The sequence below is a fragment of the Chaetodon auriga genome, chromosome 17, assembly GCF_051107435.1.
Source record: "Chaetodon auriga isolate fChaAug3 chromosome 17, fChaAug3.hap1, whole genome shotgun sequence".
In the NCBI taxonomy this organism is placed as follows: Eukaryota; Metazoa; Chordata; class Actinopteri; order Chaetodontiformes; family Chaetodontidae; genus Chaetodon; species Chaetodon auriga.
The window spans coordinates 11,030,441-11,047,864 of NC_135090.1; the positions used below are offsets into that span (position 1 = coordinate 11,030,441).

General features: G+C 41.3%; 1 protein-coding gene across 1 annotated transcript in view; it reads right to left on the bottom strand.

Moving 5' to 3' along the window:
• The window catches only part of vps50 (VPS50 subunit of EARP/GARPII complex), a 96,074-nt gene that overhangs the window by 41,003 nt on the left and 37,647 nt on the right, over positions 1–17,424 (bottom strand). Inside the window, exons 13-16 of the mRNA XM_076754342.1 lie at positions 11,212–11,344; positions 2,583–2,674; positions 2,317–2,411; positions 1,248–1,346 (exon numbers count right to left, since the gene is read on the bottom strand). Of these exons, the coding sequence (XP_076610457.1) occupies positions 1,248–1,346; positions 2,317–2,411; positions 2,583–2,674; positions 11,212–11,344 (419 nt within the window). The remainder of the gene's footprint in view (positions 1–1,247; positions 1,347–2,316; positions 2,412–2,582; positions 2,675–11,211; positions 11,345–17,424) is intronic.

Below are 17,424 nucleotides of genomic sequence, written 5' to 3' on the forward strand. Positions count from 1 at the left end.
CACCCGCGACGTCAATATCAGACCTGAGCGCTGTCGACTTCAAACACTGCGGCACCTCTTGTAACTTGTCTTAAAGGTGTTTGACATATGAGAAGTGAGAGAACGCTACACAGGGGCGACAGACAGGGAAGCCTTGTGGTACAGAAATAAAGAAGGTCTATCAACTGAACTTTGTGACTTCAACATTGTATATTACGCTCAATGAACTTTATTCAATCAGTCGATTCTGCTTCATTTCCTTACAGTTGTATTTCTCTAATGAAACGCATTGAGAATTAAAAGGACATTAAAATATTGCACACATTTCAATCACTCAGAGAAAATGAGCACCGACGGCGCAGCTCTTATAGATATTTATCATATTCGAACCCTGGCGATGTCATTCTGTCCTTTGCACCCGCAGGCCAATGATACACCCACGTCGATGACTGAGTGTGTTCCTGCAGGCAGCTGACAGACAAAGTTCACTGATGGGTAATCTCTTTGGGAATGACACCCGGGTGGAAAATGAATCAAACCTAATGTAAAGATGATGCACACTGGAAGCCTCCTGGCCAACAGTGCGGATGTGTTACTGTGTGTGGCGGGTAAGTGACTTCATTATGCTGTTTGGTGTCCACCTCCTCTTTTTCTCTCTCTGGCTCTGCCGACATTTACTCTCAAAATTTCGATTACACTCTCACACTGTGATCACCTCCATCGCATCACCTTTGACCTAAAGATGTACCCCATCAAGTGTCTGCGTCTCCCTCCTTTGCCATCTTGTGTCACAGGGATGAAGCTTATCAGGATTCTAACATTTACGAGTCTTATCAATGATCTTGACAGGCAATCATAACGCCGATCAATGCAAATCACCTGTTATGATGTGCCTGTATGAAAGCATAAATATTCATGGGGTTGGCAGGGGGTTATGTAATCAAGAGCTAAATGTGCTTCCAGCTCAGTGAGTGTTACCGTGTAATTACACATCTACTCCAAAAAGGGCTACGCTGTGAACAAAGCATGATCGAGGCAGCCAAGGGTTGTGATTGTGTGTAAAAGCTTCTATGAAGTGACGATAATCTGCTGTCCAAGAATCAGTTTCATCTCCCATCGCCTCAAAAACTCTTTCAATGATATCGAGCGACTGCTAAATGTAACCTGTTGACACACAATCAATCCTATCTGCCCAGTGAATGAACAGAAATGACGGCTAATTGTCACATGCTCCAGGCAATGATCCAGAAGCGATGGAAACATCTTACCTGTGATAGTTCTTAAAGTAGTTGACACTCTGGCGTTTGATTGATTCTTGCAGGACCTCAGACTTACTGCCACAGAACTCCTCGCCCACCTGCATCAACCTGGAAGAGAGGGTTGGAGAGATGTGGGAACACATTATGACAGACATAACAACGAGGGAGGAAGAAGGGAAGAGAAGAAATAAGACAAAGGGATGTCGTGCTGGTGCAGTTATCTGATGGAGCAGGTAATGAGAAGACCTGCGGGTGTAAGGACATCAAGTGGACTCTGCCTAATGAACCTTTAAAGCCACCTCTTGCTTGATGAAGACTGTGTGCATGACTGATGCAACCACTGCAAGTTAAGACCACTGTAACTAAGGTAATGATCAGGTTAGGTTACCAGATTTCTAGCTGTATATGAGCATATTTCAAGATTTCATTGCAAAAATGTTACAGATGTCAATATAATGTATGTGCTCCTGCATAAACAATCATAAAGGTTATACACTAATGATGCAAACGTGAAAAAGAAATGCGTTTTTTGCATTCAAAAATGCAAAAGTGATTTTCCAACTTTGTAGCACATATTATTTTACCATTCAATGAAGAAAAAAAATAAACCTTTGGGGATACATGAAAACCAGCCCTTTGGCATCACGGCCTCTCAAGGGGTCTGCTGTGTGTGTTTGACTGACAGCTGAGCCGGCAGGGGCACAGAAACACAATGTAAACAGACTCGCTCCGGTAACTGTAACTTGCCAGTCGAGGAACAGATGATGTACAATGTACCACACAGGTCTGCTTCCAGAGCAAGCGACCTAAAATGAACTATTTTGGCATCTTTAAGATAGCAGAGTCAGCTGATTGAGTCTAAGAAAAGATGATAATATCTACAGTTTGCACACATAACTGGCCTTAAATTTTCAGAATAGATTAATGTGATGTCTCAAGTAACGTGGAAGCAGATCAAACTGAAAACGAGAAAAAAAAAAGAAGAGACAAGAAGGAAAAAGGGAAAGCGATAGCAGAGATAATGAAGACCAATTAAAGGAGACGAGGATAAGCCGGCTGCTCGGGCCTCGCAGCGCACCTGCTGATGACGTCCAGCACCACTATGAAATCGTCGTATTTGAAGTTAGACATGTCTGTCCCCAGGATGTAGGCCTTCACTTTCAACTGGACATCCTGAAAAGAGAAGGGACAGGGTGACTCATGGGAGTGGAACCTGTGATTGAGCAGCTCTAAAAAACTGGGAAAAAAAAAATAAATGAAACGACAAAACCTCAGAGCGGAGAGGGAGGAGGAGGAGAAACGCTCAGACCAAGCAAAGAGAGAGAGTGCACTATTCTGTCCGACCTGCCAGATCCGTGTCAGCCCGTGCTCCAGCTTCTTCTTCACATAGCTGCGGTCCACCACCAGCTCATCAGACTGTGCGGCCGCTGCGTCGTCTAGGGGCGTTCAAACAAAGCACACAGGCAGACTGAAACACAACGAGGCTGATAAAATTCTGTTTTCCATTATTTATCTATTGTTTGTCATTTCAGCATCACTCAAAGTATTTCATTTACTTATATCAACGTACGCCTGCACAATAATGCACAAGCAGAGTGGATCAGAATCTGGCCAAGAGTGCAAAAAAGACAAAGTTGATCCGCAGTTCTGACAAGCTTGAGTGTTGTTAAAAGTCCTTCATCGTTAGTTTGACTCTGTTGATAAGCTGAATTGAACTCTCTGCACAGAGGTGGTTGTCAGTCAGCATCCGACAGGAGTGTCAGTCACACAGACAAGACAGGAAAGAGTGACAGTGAACCAGAACGCGATAGGACAATGCTGAATGACGCTTAAATAAGGTGTTATGCTTCTGTGCTCTGTCAGGCAGTCAGAAAATGAAACCGACATCTCCACTGAACACGGTTCCTCCTCGAACATCAGCTCGCTGTCCTCTCCTTTTTTTTTGTTTTTTCTTCTCACCAATCAGATCGAATAGCATGTGCACGTTGCAGAGGCTATAATGTCATAGGAGCTGCAATACTTTTCCTCTGCTGAAAATTGCTTCAATCAGTCTCAAGCTGCTTGCCCTGTTTGAAGTGGATCTCTGGGAAAGCCTGCAGCAGTGAGCTTGCAAGTCTTCTAGCAGGTGGCTGTCAATCCCACATTAAATCCCTGTAATGTATTGGGAGGACAGAAAAAAGGAGAGTGGTCTTGGTTCTGGATTACCTCACCGGCTAGTGTTTGTGGTTTGTCTGTCTTATGGGGAATAAAAAAAACCTAGAAAACCCTCTTTTAAAATAACACAACTTATACATTAAATATATGCTTTTTAAATTTTCCTACAGGATATTACAAACATTTCAGAGGAAAAAAATTGAAATGAACTGAATCCCTGAGAAAATAAACACCTGGACTCTTGTTTATTTTGTTGGTCTTGTTAAGGAAAATCAATTATTTTCCATTTCTCCACTCTACAGTACAGCCAGCTGCCAGGGTCAGCTGCAGGGCTACTCTCCTCCGCGGGATTTAGAATCTCAAAGAGGTGTTAAAAGGGAAGATGCTTGTAGACGTGGGCGCCTCAATCCCGGCTCTCTCTTTAGGAGGTATGGCTTTCCTACCCTCTGCAGTACCCTAATAACTACCTAAATCGTTACTGAACAACTTTCAGTGCAGTGCAGTATATAATACCGCAAAAGACAAGTCCAAATACATACTCAGTGTCTAAGCAGGAGAGAAACAAATAAGTCTGGTCAAGGCTGTAAAGAAAAAAGCCAAAGTAAATGAAATAAATAAATAAATGAAACTCTGCAGCATCTGTTATTAGAGTTTCTTTTCACTTCTACTTAAATGGCATTCTTTTCAAGTATTCGACAAGAATGTATATTTACAGGCAAACAAAACAGTTTGGTGAATCCATCTCCATGTGTGCAAAACACAGGCAGGAGAACACATCATTGATGAGAAAGACATTCAAGAGGCAAGAATTTCCAGCCTTCGGTCTTTGCTATAAGAGCGCTGAAGAAAACATAAATGTGTCAATGACCGAAAAATGTGGATCTCGTTTGCGTTTGAGATCACACACGCGGCTCTTCATTAACCATTAAACCAGATGATGCTGAGGCACATCAGTCAGCGAAAACAAGGGAGACAGGCATGAATCATGGGCAGTGTTTTTCTTATTCTGAAGCAGTGAGATGGTTGAAAGACCTAAAGCCTTAAACACACAAACACATAATTTAACTCTCCAAGCTGTAGTCAAAACAGAGCCAGTGCACACTGAACCTGCTGGGTGAGGCGTTTGTCTTCTGAGCGAGAAAACAAATATCTCTTGCTGTTTTGCCTGTAAACTGTACATGTATGTGACATTTTTCAGAAAAAAAGAACAACAGCAGAGCCGCATATCGAACCTTTCTGACCTGAGAACGGGCAGTAGTGAGGGTGTTCTCATAATGCCACGCCAGAACAAAAAGCACAGCCATTAAAAAAAATACGAACATAAATTTTATTACACCCACACACTGGGTATATCTAATTACATGAATATAATGACAGAGAGCAAGAGAACACAAGGGACAGTTGATGAAAGCTCCCACATCCAAGTTGAGCGAGGAGTTATTGAGGTTAAACACAAAAAAAAGGGAAAAAAAGACAGAAGAAGTGCTGTGTTCTTTCCAGCGGGAATCAGTGAACCTGGATTAATCAAAGCTCCTCAAACCTTTTGAGGGATTACGCCGTAGTGATACAGACAAAAAGAACAAAAAGAGAACGGTTTCATTCACCAACATGAGTTTTTTTAAACATGAGAGTCCTCACGGTAAAAAGCTGTGGGCTGTTGAGGTGTGACACAAATATATGGAAGAGTAATCCTGGGATTACACAACGTTTTAGAGTTCTGAAGAAACAACATGACGTTCTTGATAAATGGAAAAACATCCCAGACCTGCTCAGATCACGGGCTCCTATCACTGTTGTTTACATCCACTCTGGTCCAGGTGACAGATGCCACTGACTGAACAGGTGGAACCAATGTCCATGGTTGATAAAATTACACATTATCAATTAATATATCCATGTTTGATTCGCATTCTGAATGGGGAACTGCACAAACATTAAAAGTCGATGTGAAAAAAGTTGTATAAAGCTTTTTGTGGCTGCAGAGGGAGCTGCACAAAATTGGGTCAACTGCCTCAAGTGATGTCACCTGAGTCAGTGTCAGTTGGGCCTGAAGACTGCAAGGTTAAAAATAAAAAAAAAAATCTCAGGTGGAATATTCTTAGCCATGGTTCATCAATCATCACTCAGATATTTACTTTCTCAGTAGATGATCACCTCCCTGGGGAAAAAAAAAGTGGAGGAAGATGAACTCTGTCCTCTGCAGGACAGTTCGTCTGAAAAGGTTTTCCTCCTCAATCGTTCATTTTCATCAATCTGCATGTAGACCAGCGCTTTACCCACAGGACCTGTTCTAATCATACTCTGAGGCACACAATTAGCAGCAGAGAGGATCTGCTCAGCCTTGCTGTGGATTCTGACAGACGGCTCAAGACACCAAAAAAGAGAAAAATCCTCCAGAGGAATTCATGTCAAGCTTTATTTCTTGCAGCAGCTCGGAACAACAGGTCTCCCTTACACGTACATCATTTATGCATGACCTCATGCCTCAGACTGTCCGCTGTAATTATTGTCCATCTTTATGGAGTTCAGCCTTGCATTAACTTTGAGGTATCTTATTTAAACAAGTGAAAAAACGACACTGTCAACAATCTTACAGGTTGAACACGTGTTTGTTTTAGTGTCTAACAGTTTCACGGCAGCTTGACAAGACGGATTCATATATTAACTTGACATGGTCGAGTGTGTCTTATCCCTGCTCCTGTCCGAGAATGGAGAACGGCCCGTTCCAAGCACCAGAGCGGTAATATTCTTTGGCAGATAAGGAGATACCACTTTCATCGCAGCAGATCAAATTTAAATTCTGGCCAGCAAGAATACTCATGCCCCTCACCGTATCATGGACGTTTATCCTCTCCTCCCACCAACTGATTGCAATCATCACACTCAGAAATGGATGTGGCAGTGAGTGATACACCTCATACTTTTCCTTGGTGTTTTCATTTATATGAAATATGTGGCGTTTTTATTCATCTCAGATTCCTACTTTCACCGGGATCGTGCTCAGGATGCATTTTAAATTCAAGCCCTTCCCATCCTTCCATATACAGCCACTACTGTCACTTTATAGCCATTACTCGTCATGATTTCTAATAATGACACTGCGGCAGGCTCTAATCAAACGTGGAAATTTCAATGGCAGTTTTCAACTGGTGCTTTTCAAACGCTGTCCTTGACAGCACAATAACACTGGTTGTGATTTGAGTCATTATTAGGGACACAGCTGGTGAATACAAGTTCATTTCACTACCAAACAAAAGAATATGCTGTAGGGCATGGGAGACATTGTGACATGGCAACTTGACATATATGGGTTTCATTTAATGAGCACGAGAACGGTCGTGGGAGTGATGGATCGTGAGGAGGAGAGAGCAAAAGAAATTTGGAGAAAACAAAGTGAAATGGGCATGTGAAAGCTGAGAGGCCCGACGAAGGTGAGGGAGACGTGGCTGATTAACAGATGATGCAAAACTGAGAGCGTTGGGTGTGCCAGACAGAGCAAGGCTGTGTCAACGAAAAACAAAGAACAAAAACTCAATGTATACCGGAGTATTCACTAATAGTTTTAAAAACTGCAATTAAACATTAAGTTTAAACTACCTCGTACCCACAATCCTGCTAAAATTGTAAGAAATGCCCTATTCAAAGTCAAAATCAAGGCTGGATTCCTTTGCAGCAGTCTAACGCCACTGAAACTGAAACCCTCTAACAGCACCCTCCACCCTGCCAATTTAGAGTCAGTATAGTCAGTATGCAAAAGAATATAAGGAAAATAAGGAGCATGTTGACGGGGCATTAATAGATTTCATCATTCCTTTCATTCTTCTTTGTCTGCATCAAGTTTTGCAGCTACAGTTCCCATAATGCTCTGAGAGATGTAAAAATCTTTATTTAGATTTTTAGTCTCGATTTTCTCATTAACTTTAGGCTAATTGGCAGCATTAAAAGTATGCTGGATTAGATGTTAGCACTTCCTGTTTGCAATGTGCTGTTCAGACAACTATCACTGGAATAAGCTCTGCTCTTAAAAGGAGCATCTTTTTTTGAATTGTGATTTCTAACCAATGGAAATTGGTGATAACACACTGAATCTAAAAAGATGAGTATCATGTCTGTGTTTGACTCAGAGAGGGAGTGATTCCAACACACTGCTAACTCCCACTGCAGCAAATGGGTGGAATGGTTTTAAAGTACCTTCATTGCCTCCATAAGCTGTGTGACACACATGAGCCGTGTTGCTGCTTCTGCACCAGTTGGCCATGTCAGTAACTGGGCCAAATCAGCAGGACAAACTCCAGTAACTAACTTCCAGTTGTTTTCATAACAGCAGCATGCATCTGTCCCGTTTATCTCCCGCAGTCTCACTCTGCGCCCTCCCTTCAACTCATCCGTCTCAGGTCGAAAACCTCTGCTTTACAAACAGCTGCTGCAAAAATCCCATAGTATCAACTGAGTTTGCAAAATGTTGTCTGCCAATAAGAGGCTTCCAATGGAGACAGTTCACTCCTTAAAACACACAAAAAGCACAATATATACTGATGAGTTTGTCCCAATTTCCACCAGTTTTTTTAAATGGCCATATCTCCATTGATTTGCCCATACTCTGCAGTTGTTGTCAGTGCAGTTCATGTCAATGCTAACTCCCACTGTTGACGTGGTGAGGGTGTAGACAGCTCCCCCAGGTTAACTACATAGAAAGCCTTAATAATGGTCATTAAAAAGTGTTACTACAGAGAGGGAGAAAAAGATAAATGACAGGAAAAGCCACCCTTTGCCAATCAGTGGGTGGCAACCAGTGTTTGACCTTTGGTGGCATTGTGGGTGAGAGAGTTCTTGGTGACCACAGGGGCCTTACCTCCCCCGCTGGTTTCAAACCACAAAAGAGCAGCATGTGCATGACTTTGGATAAATCTTTAAAAGTTCAGCAAGAGAAAAGTCAAAACACGGCTCACTAAACAGAAGCAAATTGTTGACAGTCATTGTGAGTTAAGAGATGCTAAGTATCGATGTATAAAATGGTAAAGCCAATGAAAGAGAGAACTGCAAACAAGCTCCAAACAGTAGCAACGTATTGGCCTGTAGTGCCGCACCATATGGTTAATAAATGCCACTTAATTTCAAGGGATTGCATTTCATCACATTTTCTACCCTCTACATTATTTATTTATTAATTCAGTGATGATTCAGCGCAATTTGAGCATCACACATACAGTTTTTCCTTTATACACGTGCACTTTCACATGTTAAAGGGCTTGTCGAATGACTGTATACACATCTCACACATGGAGAGACGCTGGTGCCTGCCATCAGTGCTGATGACACATGACAGGGTGGCCACAAAAGCAAATCTACTTTGTCAGGTGGGTGTATGACCCTGGCCTAAAGTGCTACCTGAAGCAATCTTTCCTTTCATCAAGTGGCGAGATTAATTACTGAAACATTACACTGACCAGCTCAATACATCAAGTGGCCCCAACCCTAAATTCAATGGGACGCTCTGTAGTTGCTTTCTCAATGAAGGGAGAGGTGAGACTGGGGGGGTGGAGTGATCTTCATTGGGTCTGACCATCAGGACCTCTGAAGGCCACTTGTGTGAGATGAGGGTCACAGGAAAATACTCTTGGACAAATGAGACAAAGCCTGTACGACGAATCATCAGTCTGATGGACCCCACCCCCACACACATACAGTATTAGGATAAAGAGAGAAAGCTGAGAGTCAGGACAAAGCCAGGGTCTGGGACACCTTTACACAGAGGACAAAGGTGACAGCCAATCAAATAGCGAGATGATAGATGGGCCTCATGGAAGAGAATGTGGTGTATGTCCTTTACCTTGTGTGGGGATGGCATCTAATGAAGGATTCTGGGGACTTAGCTTGTCACCAACCGTTCAGGACATCCTTGTGTCCTCATCCATTCCCCTAATGAATTCTCCACAATATGTGAAATGGAAATGAGCTATCTTTCAATATGCAGCAGGAAGGTACCTGCTAATTTGACAGTTCTATATTTGCAGCTTATATCTGTAAAAAGGCTTCAGCAAGACAAATGATATAAACAGTGAGGAGGTGAAAAGAGCTATACACCAAATCCAGTATGGTTTCTTTTTTTACACTGGTACGAAATTAAACTTCTAGTGGAGCTTACCGCTAAACCGCAAAATATGTACTGCCTTGACAACTGAGCTTCTTGAAGCTGATGTTTTCACATCTGGCTGACTTAAGGCAGGATGGAGAGAAGCAGCAACACGGGCAAGACATTTCTTGTTGATCCAGACGTAAGCTTTGGGTTTGGACAGATGTGGTGTTCAGTCGTCTTGCTGTTCTTAATGGGCCGTAACTTGAGCACAGCTATACTGAGTTTCCAGTAGACAGCGAGTGGGCTTCATACTGTTATCATCACAGATGTACCAAATGTAACAAAGTGAACGGGTAACTTGCTATTTCTTTCCGGAAATGATAAAACAGGTTTCGGATCTAAATTATATCAGAAAGTCAAGAATGTCAATGAAAACAACATAAAAAAAACAAACCCACGTGGAAAAAGTCAGGATTTTAACTGAGGATTACATATTTGTGGCAAGTTTTTCTGTAAACAGTACTGTAATGTAGTAGTCCTGTTTGTCTTGGCATGGAAACAGAGCACACTCAAAGTCACGTATGGCACATTTCCATAAGAAAAAAATGCATCATTCATGCTTCATCACCTGTGCATATGTTTATCCTTGAAAACATTCGACTGGGTCATAATCATTTCACTGAATTCAACAGTGTGTACATACAGTGTCATATATATTCAAGCAATTAGGACAGACTGTCAAAACAATTTAGATTCGATAACGTTTCAGAAATTAATACATCCAAAACGCTGCATCACTGCATCATGGGGCTGCAGTATATATATCGTTACAGACGTTTTACCACAGCGAAATCAAAAGCGATTATTTCACCATGCCGGGCCAGTAGGAAGCTATAAAATTTACATCAAAGATATGTCAAATACTACAGAAGAACATTCTGAGCATGTGTAGTGCACTGATTTATTTGCTTGCAGTTATTTAACACTTTTCTGGCACACGGCCTTGCAGTGCTAACCAGCAGTCCGCCAGTGTTGTTGTTTCAGACGCATGCTCATTACACAAAGCAACAATAGGCATGCACAGATTGAGGTGATGACATCATCATTTTCCAAGCATTCAATTTACACGTACACACACAGACATAAATTTCCATTTTAGTGACCTACAACCTTGTTTGTAGTGAAAAAGAGGCCCAAACGCAGAGGCAAACATTTCACAAAATATCCATAAATGTGTGGTCACGGCCTCATTCAATGACCTCTACACTGAGAGGGAATCTAGTAAATGCTGAAAAATATATGCTGCTTCAGCACCTATACCACTACTCTGTGTGCTGCACTGATGCACCAGCACACATTCAATACTCTTTCTTTTCATACACCGAGATTCAATCACGCCTTTCTGTGAGCTCCGAAGCTGATAAACCTCCTGCATGCTGAAATGAAACAGCCAGGAAACGGAGTTGGAAGTGCGTAGAGAGCTGACCCCATTCTCACCAAGTCTTCGCAAACTGAATATGGAAGTGACTTTTTCAGCGGGGGGTATAAATAGCAGATTTGGGGTTTTACGATTAAATCTGAATGAAAAACTAGAGAAAGAAAGCAGGCAACAAAAAGAGAATTCAGAGTTCGACTGAAAAAAGGAAGAAAAGTTTGTTTTTTGAATCTGTAATTGCACCAAGATGAGTCAAAACAAACAGAGTACTGCTGCTGAATATGTACAGATATCTGAAAAAGTCTTACCTGGACTGGGTGAGGCCTCCTGTTTGTCATGCTGCTCGTGCCACTGCATGGTGCGGTGGTAGCTCAGCATCACCTCCCACAATGCCTTGCATAGGTCTGTCAGGCAGGGAATGTAGCTGTCCAGGGTGATATGCTGCCAGCAGAGAAGTGATGAAAACAGGGTCACTGATGCTCTTTTCTACATGACATGAATTCTTTGTCATATTTTCTATTTTTATCTATGTGCTTAAATTGCCCTGTATTCACAAAAAAGAAAAAAGGAATACTTTCAGAGTTCAGAAACACACGGTGCTGAACTACTTTAAAATAAATTACAAGAACCAGCAAGAGGCTCAAACAAAAAAAGATAATCAGCCCTCCTCTATGCTACATCTAATTAAAGCCTGCTTTTACTCATCATTCAAGGACACCGTGTTGGAAAACATCCATTTTCTGTGTCAAAAGAAAAGCATTCATGTTATGTAAGAGCTAATTAATGTAAGGACTGATTAAAATATGGTTGCTGTTAAGATGGTGATGGTCTTACTCATACCCAGAGTATATGTTGAAGAATGTCTCTGATGTGCACATTAGGCAGGCTACCAAATGACACCATGACAACTTGAGTTCAAAAGTGACACGCACAGATAATTCACAGTTCTTATAATTGCATTTAAGTGAATAAGACTTTAATGAGGAAAAGTTGTCCTTTTTAGCAGTCATGTAAAAAAGGAAATGGATCTCACATAGCTGTTCACTGTATGGTTGATGTGGTAGCAGCATCTGGGTAAAGTTCATATTCATATATTTTCTCATATGAGATTTCTGAAATAATAATGGTCAGAGCACAATGCTGTACATGTATGTCTACGCACATGGATGATCAAAGGCCGCCAGTGCACCAGAAAGTAATATATCAGCTGTGATATAACGTTCATATGCCAAGGTCTGAAGTAAGTTGTTGCTTTCATGAAATGTTAATTTACCATTTCAGCACATTCTACAACACTGTGTCGAATAGCACATATTAAGTGCCAATACTCCCATGTATTGTACAAGGGTGAAAATGATCTGCCTGTAACATGGCTTATGTAAGGATGCCTTTTAAAAGATTTCTAATGTTGACCTTTGTAATGCCTTTTTTAATGATAAATACATTATCTGCCATTATCTGACAATATGACTTAACCCATGAACTAACTGCTGCTCCTGCGCTGAGCTTTGTGAAATATCACAGTGGTGCTAAATTCAAAACAAGACAGCTAAAAATGCACTCAAAGGATAATGTACACCGCTGTTTCTCCTGCACACGTCCAACAGATGAACACGTCTGATCCTGAGCTCTTAGGAGGCCAGACGGCCTGGAAAAATGGCGTGTTGAATTAAAATTTGGCCCACTGAAGAAAGGTGCAGCTGGCACAACAGTAGCCACTGACAGAGTTCAAGGCTCTACAGCACAGCTCGCCTGTCAACATGTTCAGAAACAAATGAATCACTGTCAGATGAAACAGTGCTGTCGACAGCAGCCACACTTTACTTTGTTTAAACCACTATAATGAAAAAGCGTTTGTAGACCCCTGCTATCTTTCATAAAAGCATTGTAAATTACCCACCATAAGCCTTACACACCGATGGTTGCCGAGAAAGAAAGTAGTTCCATGGAATTAAGACCCCAACTGTGCAAAAACTAATATGAGTTTCACACCAAGTTCTGGCTCTTTCCCCTTTTTCCTTTGTCCCTGAGTGACAAACCACCACTTGCCAGGACAATCTCTCAACAGAACATTTCTTAGTGAGACACCTGAAGCAGATTCACGACTGTAAGACATCAGCAAGACACTTTCATGTAACGACTGCTACCTCAAAAGATGTTACTGACAGAGCTGTTAACCCAAGGCAGCTAAACTGCACAACAGTCATGAATCCACTGCTGTCAAGTACTGCTCAGGGTGGTGTTGTCAGAGGGAAATGTTATTAATTCAACAGGCATTTCTCAGAAATGTGATGTCACTACACTGAAGTTTACCACAAGACTTTTAGCTTTTGAAATTAAAAGTGGGACATGTGAAACAGTCAACATAATCAAAATGTTGGGAATAGTTGTGGAGGTTGCAAATATTGTATTAAAGATTGATATTACCTTTGCTGAAATTGAAATTAATCATGTTTTCTTAATGAGGGTGTTTTTGTAAGCATACACGACGACAACTCATCACACTAACATTCAAACAACAAAACAACACCGATCAACGAGACAATATCAATCCTAACACCGGGCTGCTAGATAATTACACCTAAACGATCTTGTAGTACTCGTTGGGAATATTACTGAATTCTGAATTTCGTATTTGTGTGTATCCAAGATTAAATATGACATAAAATACCAGCACTAAGAGACACAGCCGTGTATAATTCTAAATAAATAGAGATAAACATAGTTGCAGTTACAAACAGGCTCGAGCACCACCTGTCAGATAGGTAAGCTAATGAACCAGTTCTGGCACAGCAACGCTTACATTTGACATGCCATGTTCTCCACCAGCCAACTGTATTACAACAGCATGTTGCCAGGCAACTGAGGTGAGGGGAGACAATGTGGGGGTAAGAGGTGTGAGTGTGTGTGGGTTTAGGTCTCCAGTGGGTTTTATGAGAAGAAGTAACCTCAGCTACCTGAACTGCCACGGTATAAATCTTTTGCTGGGACCAGCCACCCACCTTGCTGGACACAGCTTTCCCAACAAGTGCAGTGCCGACAGCTCCGAGGAAGCAGGCTTGGGATCGATTTTGGAACAACTATTTGGTTTTCTGAAGACAGCTACCCATCATTATGCATATACAGTAACATATGCCAAGCTGTGTGAGGGATGTTTTAAAAAGACAAATTGCTGAGTCCACCTTTTCCAACTGTGTGCGTGTGTGGATGTGTGTAGGAGTATGCACGAAAGGAAATGCCAAACATTTGACAAAAGAGATGTGGATGAGACTGCAGGTACCCTTGATTTAGCTGATTCACTTTCTTTAGGAATAGACAATCAGACCCCCCCTGCACACACACTTTCAAAAAAGAATAAACAAACAGATTAACCTGCAAGAGATCAAAAACATAGTCAGCACAACTGTAGACCTGCTGTGCCAGCAAAGAGGCAAAGTACAGTACACTCTGATAAAGATGAAACTCTCCCACAGACTCTTAAACAGAACTCAGTGCACAAGTCTGTAAAGAGAGTCTGGTTTAATGTTTAGCCAACATATATATATGTCTCATTTTAACAACACATCTAGGCAGTTAGGTACAGTGGGTTCCTACTAATCAGAAAAATCTCTTCAAACTATTTAGTGGACTAAAATCATAGCATTACCCTTTCTTGAAAAGATTTGTCTTTTCTCAGGTTAAGGACAGTTTCAGATCTTTTGCATCCCGGAAGGCATAAAATCAGTCATTTAATAAAAATAATAAAGACCTCAGCCAACTGAAAGTGACATGTACTTTATATAATGGTATCATCTGCATAAAAGTGAACAAACATATATATATGTGTAAATGTAAAGAGAAAAGGATCCAATTTAGTACCCTGTGGCACACCCTTAAACAGTAATGAAACTGCATTGCCCCTTTGGCTTGAGTTCTATTGCTCAGGTAGGGCTCAAACCACTTACTGATGCTATTATCAAAGCCGAAAACTTTTAACATTTGAAAAAAATGAATAAGAGATGGCATGCTTTGATTCAATTGATAGCTTCAGGCAATACTCCTTTTCATCATCATCCCTTTACATGCGGTTGTCAGAGTGCTTTAACTCGACTTAAACCCACATTAGAGGATAAGGTACAAGACTGAGATTTCACACAGGAACATGTGTTTGATCGTCTCCTCCTCCCTGCACCCACTCCACAGCCTCAAAAATGGTCCATCCTTTAGATATACAACTGCACTAAAGGTCAAGCTATTTCAAAATAATGGGCTATTACACAACAGAAAGTGTGATGGATCACTTTGGGTTACTGTTGTTTGATATTGTTGGAGCACTTTCTCTATCATCAGTAGAGCTAATGGCTTTGTATAACACAAAAGGCCAAAGCCCCCCAAGCAGCTTCTAGTGGTGACTTAGTGAAATGATCAGACACAGTAATTTTGTTAGCGTATTCCCATTTGCTGATATTTTTCAGTCTAGAAAGCCACAAAGTTGGCTTGATGAACATCATTACTATAACTACTGTGGTATATACACTATGAACAAGAAGCCACCTCCTCTCCTATGAGAACCTGATTGTGCGATGTGAACCGTCTCTTCTCCATGAGGAGAAAAGTCAGACAGACCAGGGGATTGATAAGGAGTGAGGCTGGCCAATAATGATGAGATGCTGATGCAAAATTAATAAGACCCTTTCACAATCAGAACTGACCTTTCTGAGTGTTCCCAATTCTCCTGAATTTTAAGTTGCATAACCAAGAGGTAAGTTCAGAGGGTCTAATGTCGCTTTAACATTTTCTTAACCTTTTTACAACAGCAGCTGAATAAGTTTGCTCTCCTCTCGTCTGACTCACACAAACAAGGCTATTGGTATACATCTTCCTCCTCCTCTTATGCTAGCTGCATGTTACCATTCAAAGTCCCTACTGCTATGTGGAACAACAAACTACACGCTGAAAACGGCAACTTTTGACAAAGTTTTGGATTGTGCAATGAGGCAGGACTGCTTGGTTCTTTTGCAGGGATTTAGCCATTTTATAATGCAAGGGTTTGTCTCCCCATGTGCAAATGTTGTACCGAAACAAGTTCCTCCTGGGCTTGGCATCACCCAAGATGATTGTGACGGGTTTGAAGAAATACAAACAAGCCAAAGCATTTTTTCCTCTACAGCCAGACCTTTCTCCAGTGCCAGCACTGCACCAAGTGTGAAGATAGACTTGGCTATGTGAGAGTAGCTCTTCTCCACAAACACCAAGTTTCCCATTGACACAGAACCCCAACATGAACACATTCTCTGGTAAGCAGTTCAACTGGAGCAGGTGAGGGTTCGATGCTTTTCTCACAAGCAGAACAACAGTCATTCTCCAAAGTGCAGACAGTATTGCTTAGCTTATCTCACATTTTCAGCCTGTCTGTTGATTTGAACCAGAACTTGCTACATCTATGTTTTCATACTAACCAGCCTCTGTGCTGTAAAATCCCAAACAACATCAGACAGGGACACTGAAGGACATTTTTTATACTCAGAAGTCTCAGAACGAACATCAGCACCTCTTCAAAGACCACCTCAGTCCAGTGTGAGTAACACATAGGCAAGACATTTACTTCACATGGGTACCTCAATTAGTTCTCTTTTTTAAAGGCAGTTATATACACTAAGTGCCTTAAATAAAATAATGTACCGCGAGGAGTAAAGGCAAGCAAAAAACTTGATCTCCCCATAAAACTGTCTGCAGACAGGCTGAAAATGCCGTCAGCCACACAAATAAACTGTGCGTGCGTGTCCACATACCTCTTCATTTGCCCTATCAATCATGATCACACAGCCCAAAGTGTGACGACACATCCCATCAATCTAAAGTTGGTAAGAGTGTTTGTACAGTCCATGCATATGTGTTTGTGGTAATAGTGGGATCATCCAGGCAAAACGGCATGCTGACAGGGTATTTATCAAACACAAGTAAACATTAGGATGTGTCTGTAACTACTGTGCAGACCCATGCACACAGTATTTCAGGGGATCTATGACAGAGAAAAAAGTGGACAGCTAAGTATGTCACTTTGGAAAATATTTTGTTTCACTTTATATAAAATATACTACATACGACAACAACAACTATCATGTGAAATTCATTTCAGATGACAGATTAAAAACAAACATGAGTTCTACATGGAACAAAACCTTGAATATATATTAGATGTTTTTCACCATAACTCAATCTCAAGTTCTGATCGAGGAAGATTACTTCCTGACAATCTCACATTAAAGAGCCTATAATAAAAAAAAAATCACAGTTTATGAGATATTAATAGCTGAGCTGAGAGACTCTTTTTAGCTAACAGGCTAAATTTCCCTGCAAGTAAGCTCTCACCCCATAACAGTGAGACAGAACTCTTTAATCAGCATCACTTTATCACACCCACAGTCTTATTCTGTTGGGGAGTCCCATGCAACGTGTGCAACCAGCGATACTACTCCTGCAACAAGCCTATGCTGGCTATCAATGCCAAGAAAGCAAAAATTTCTGATATCCCACCAAAC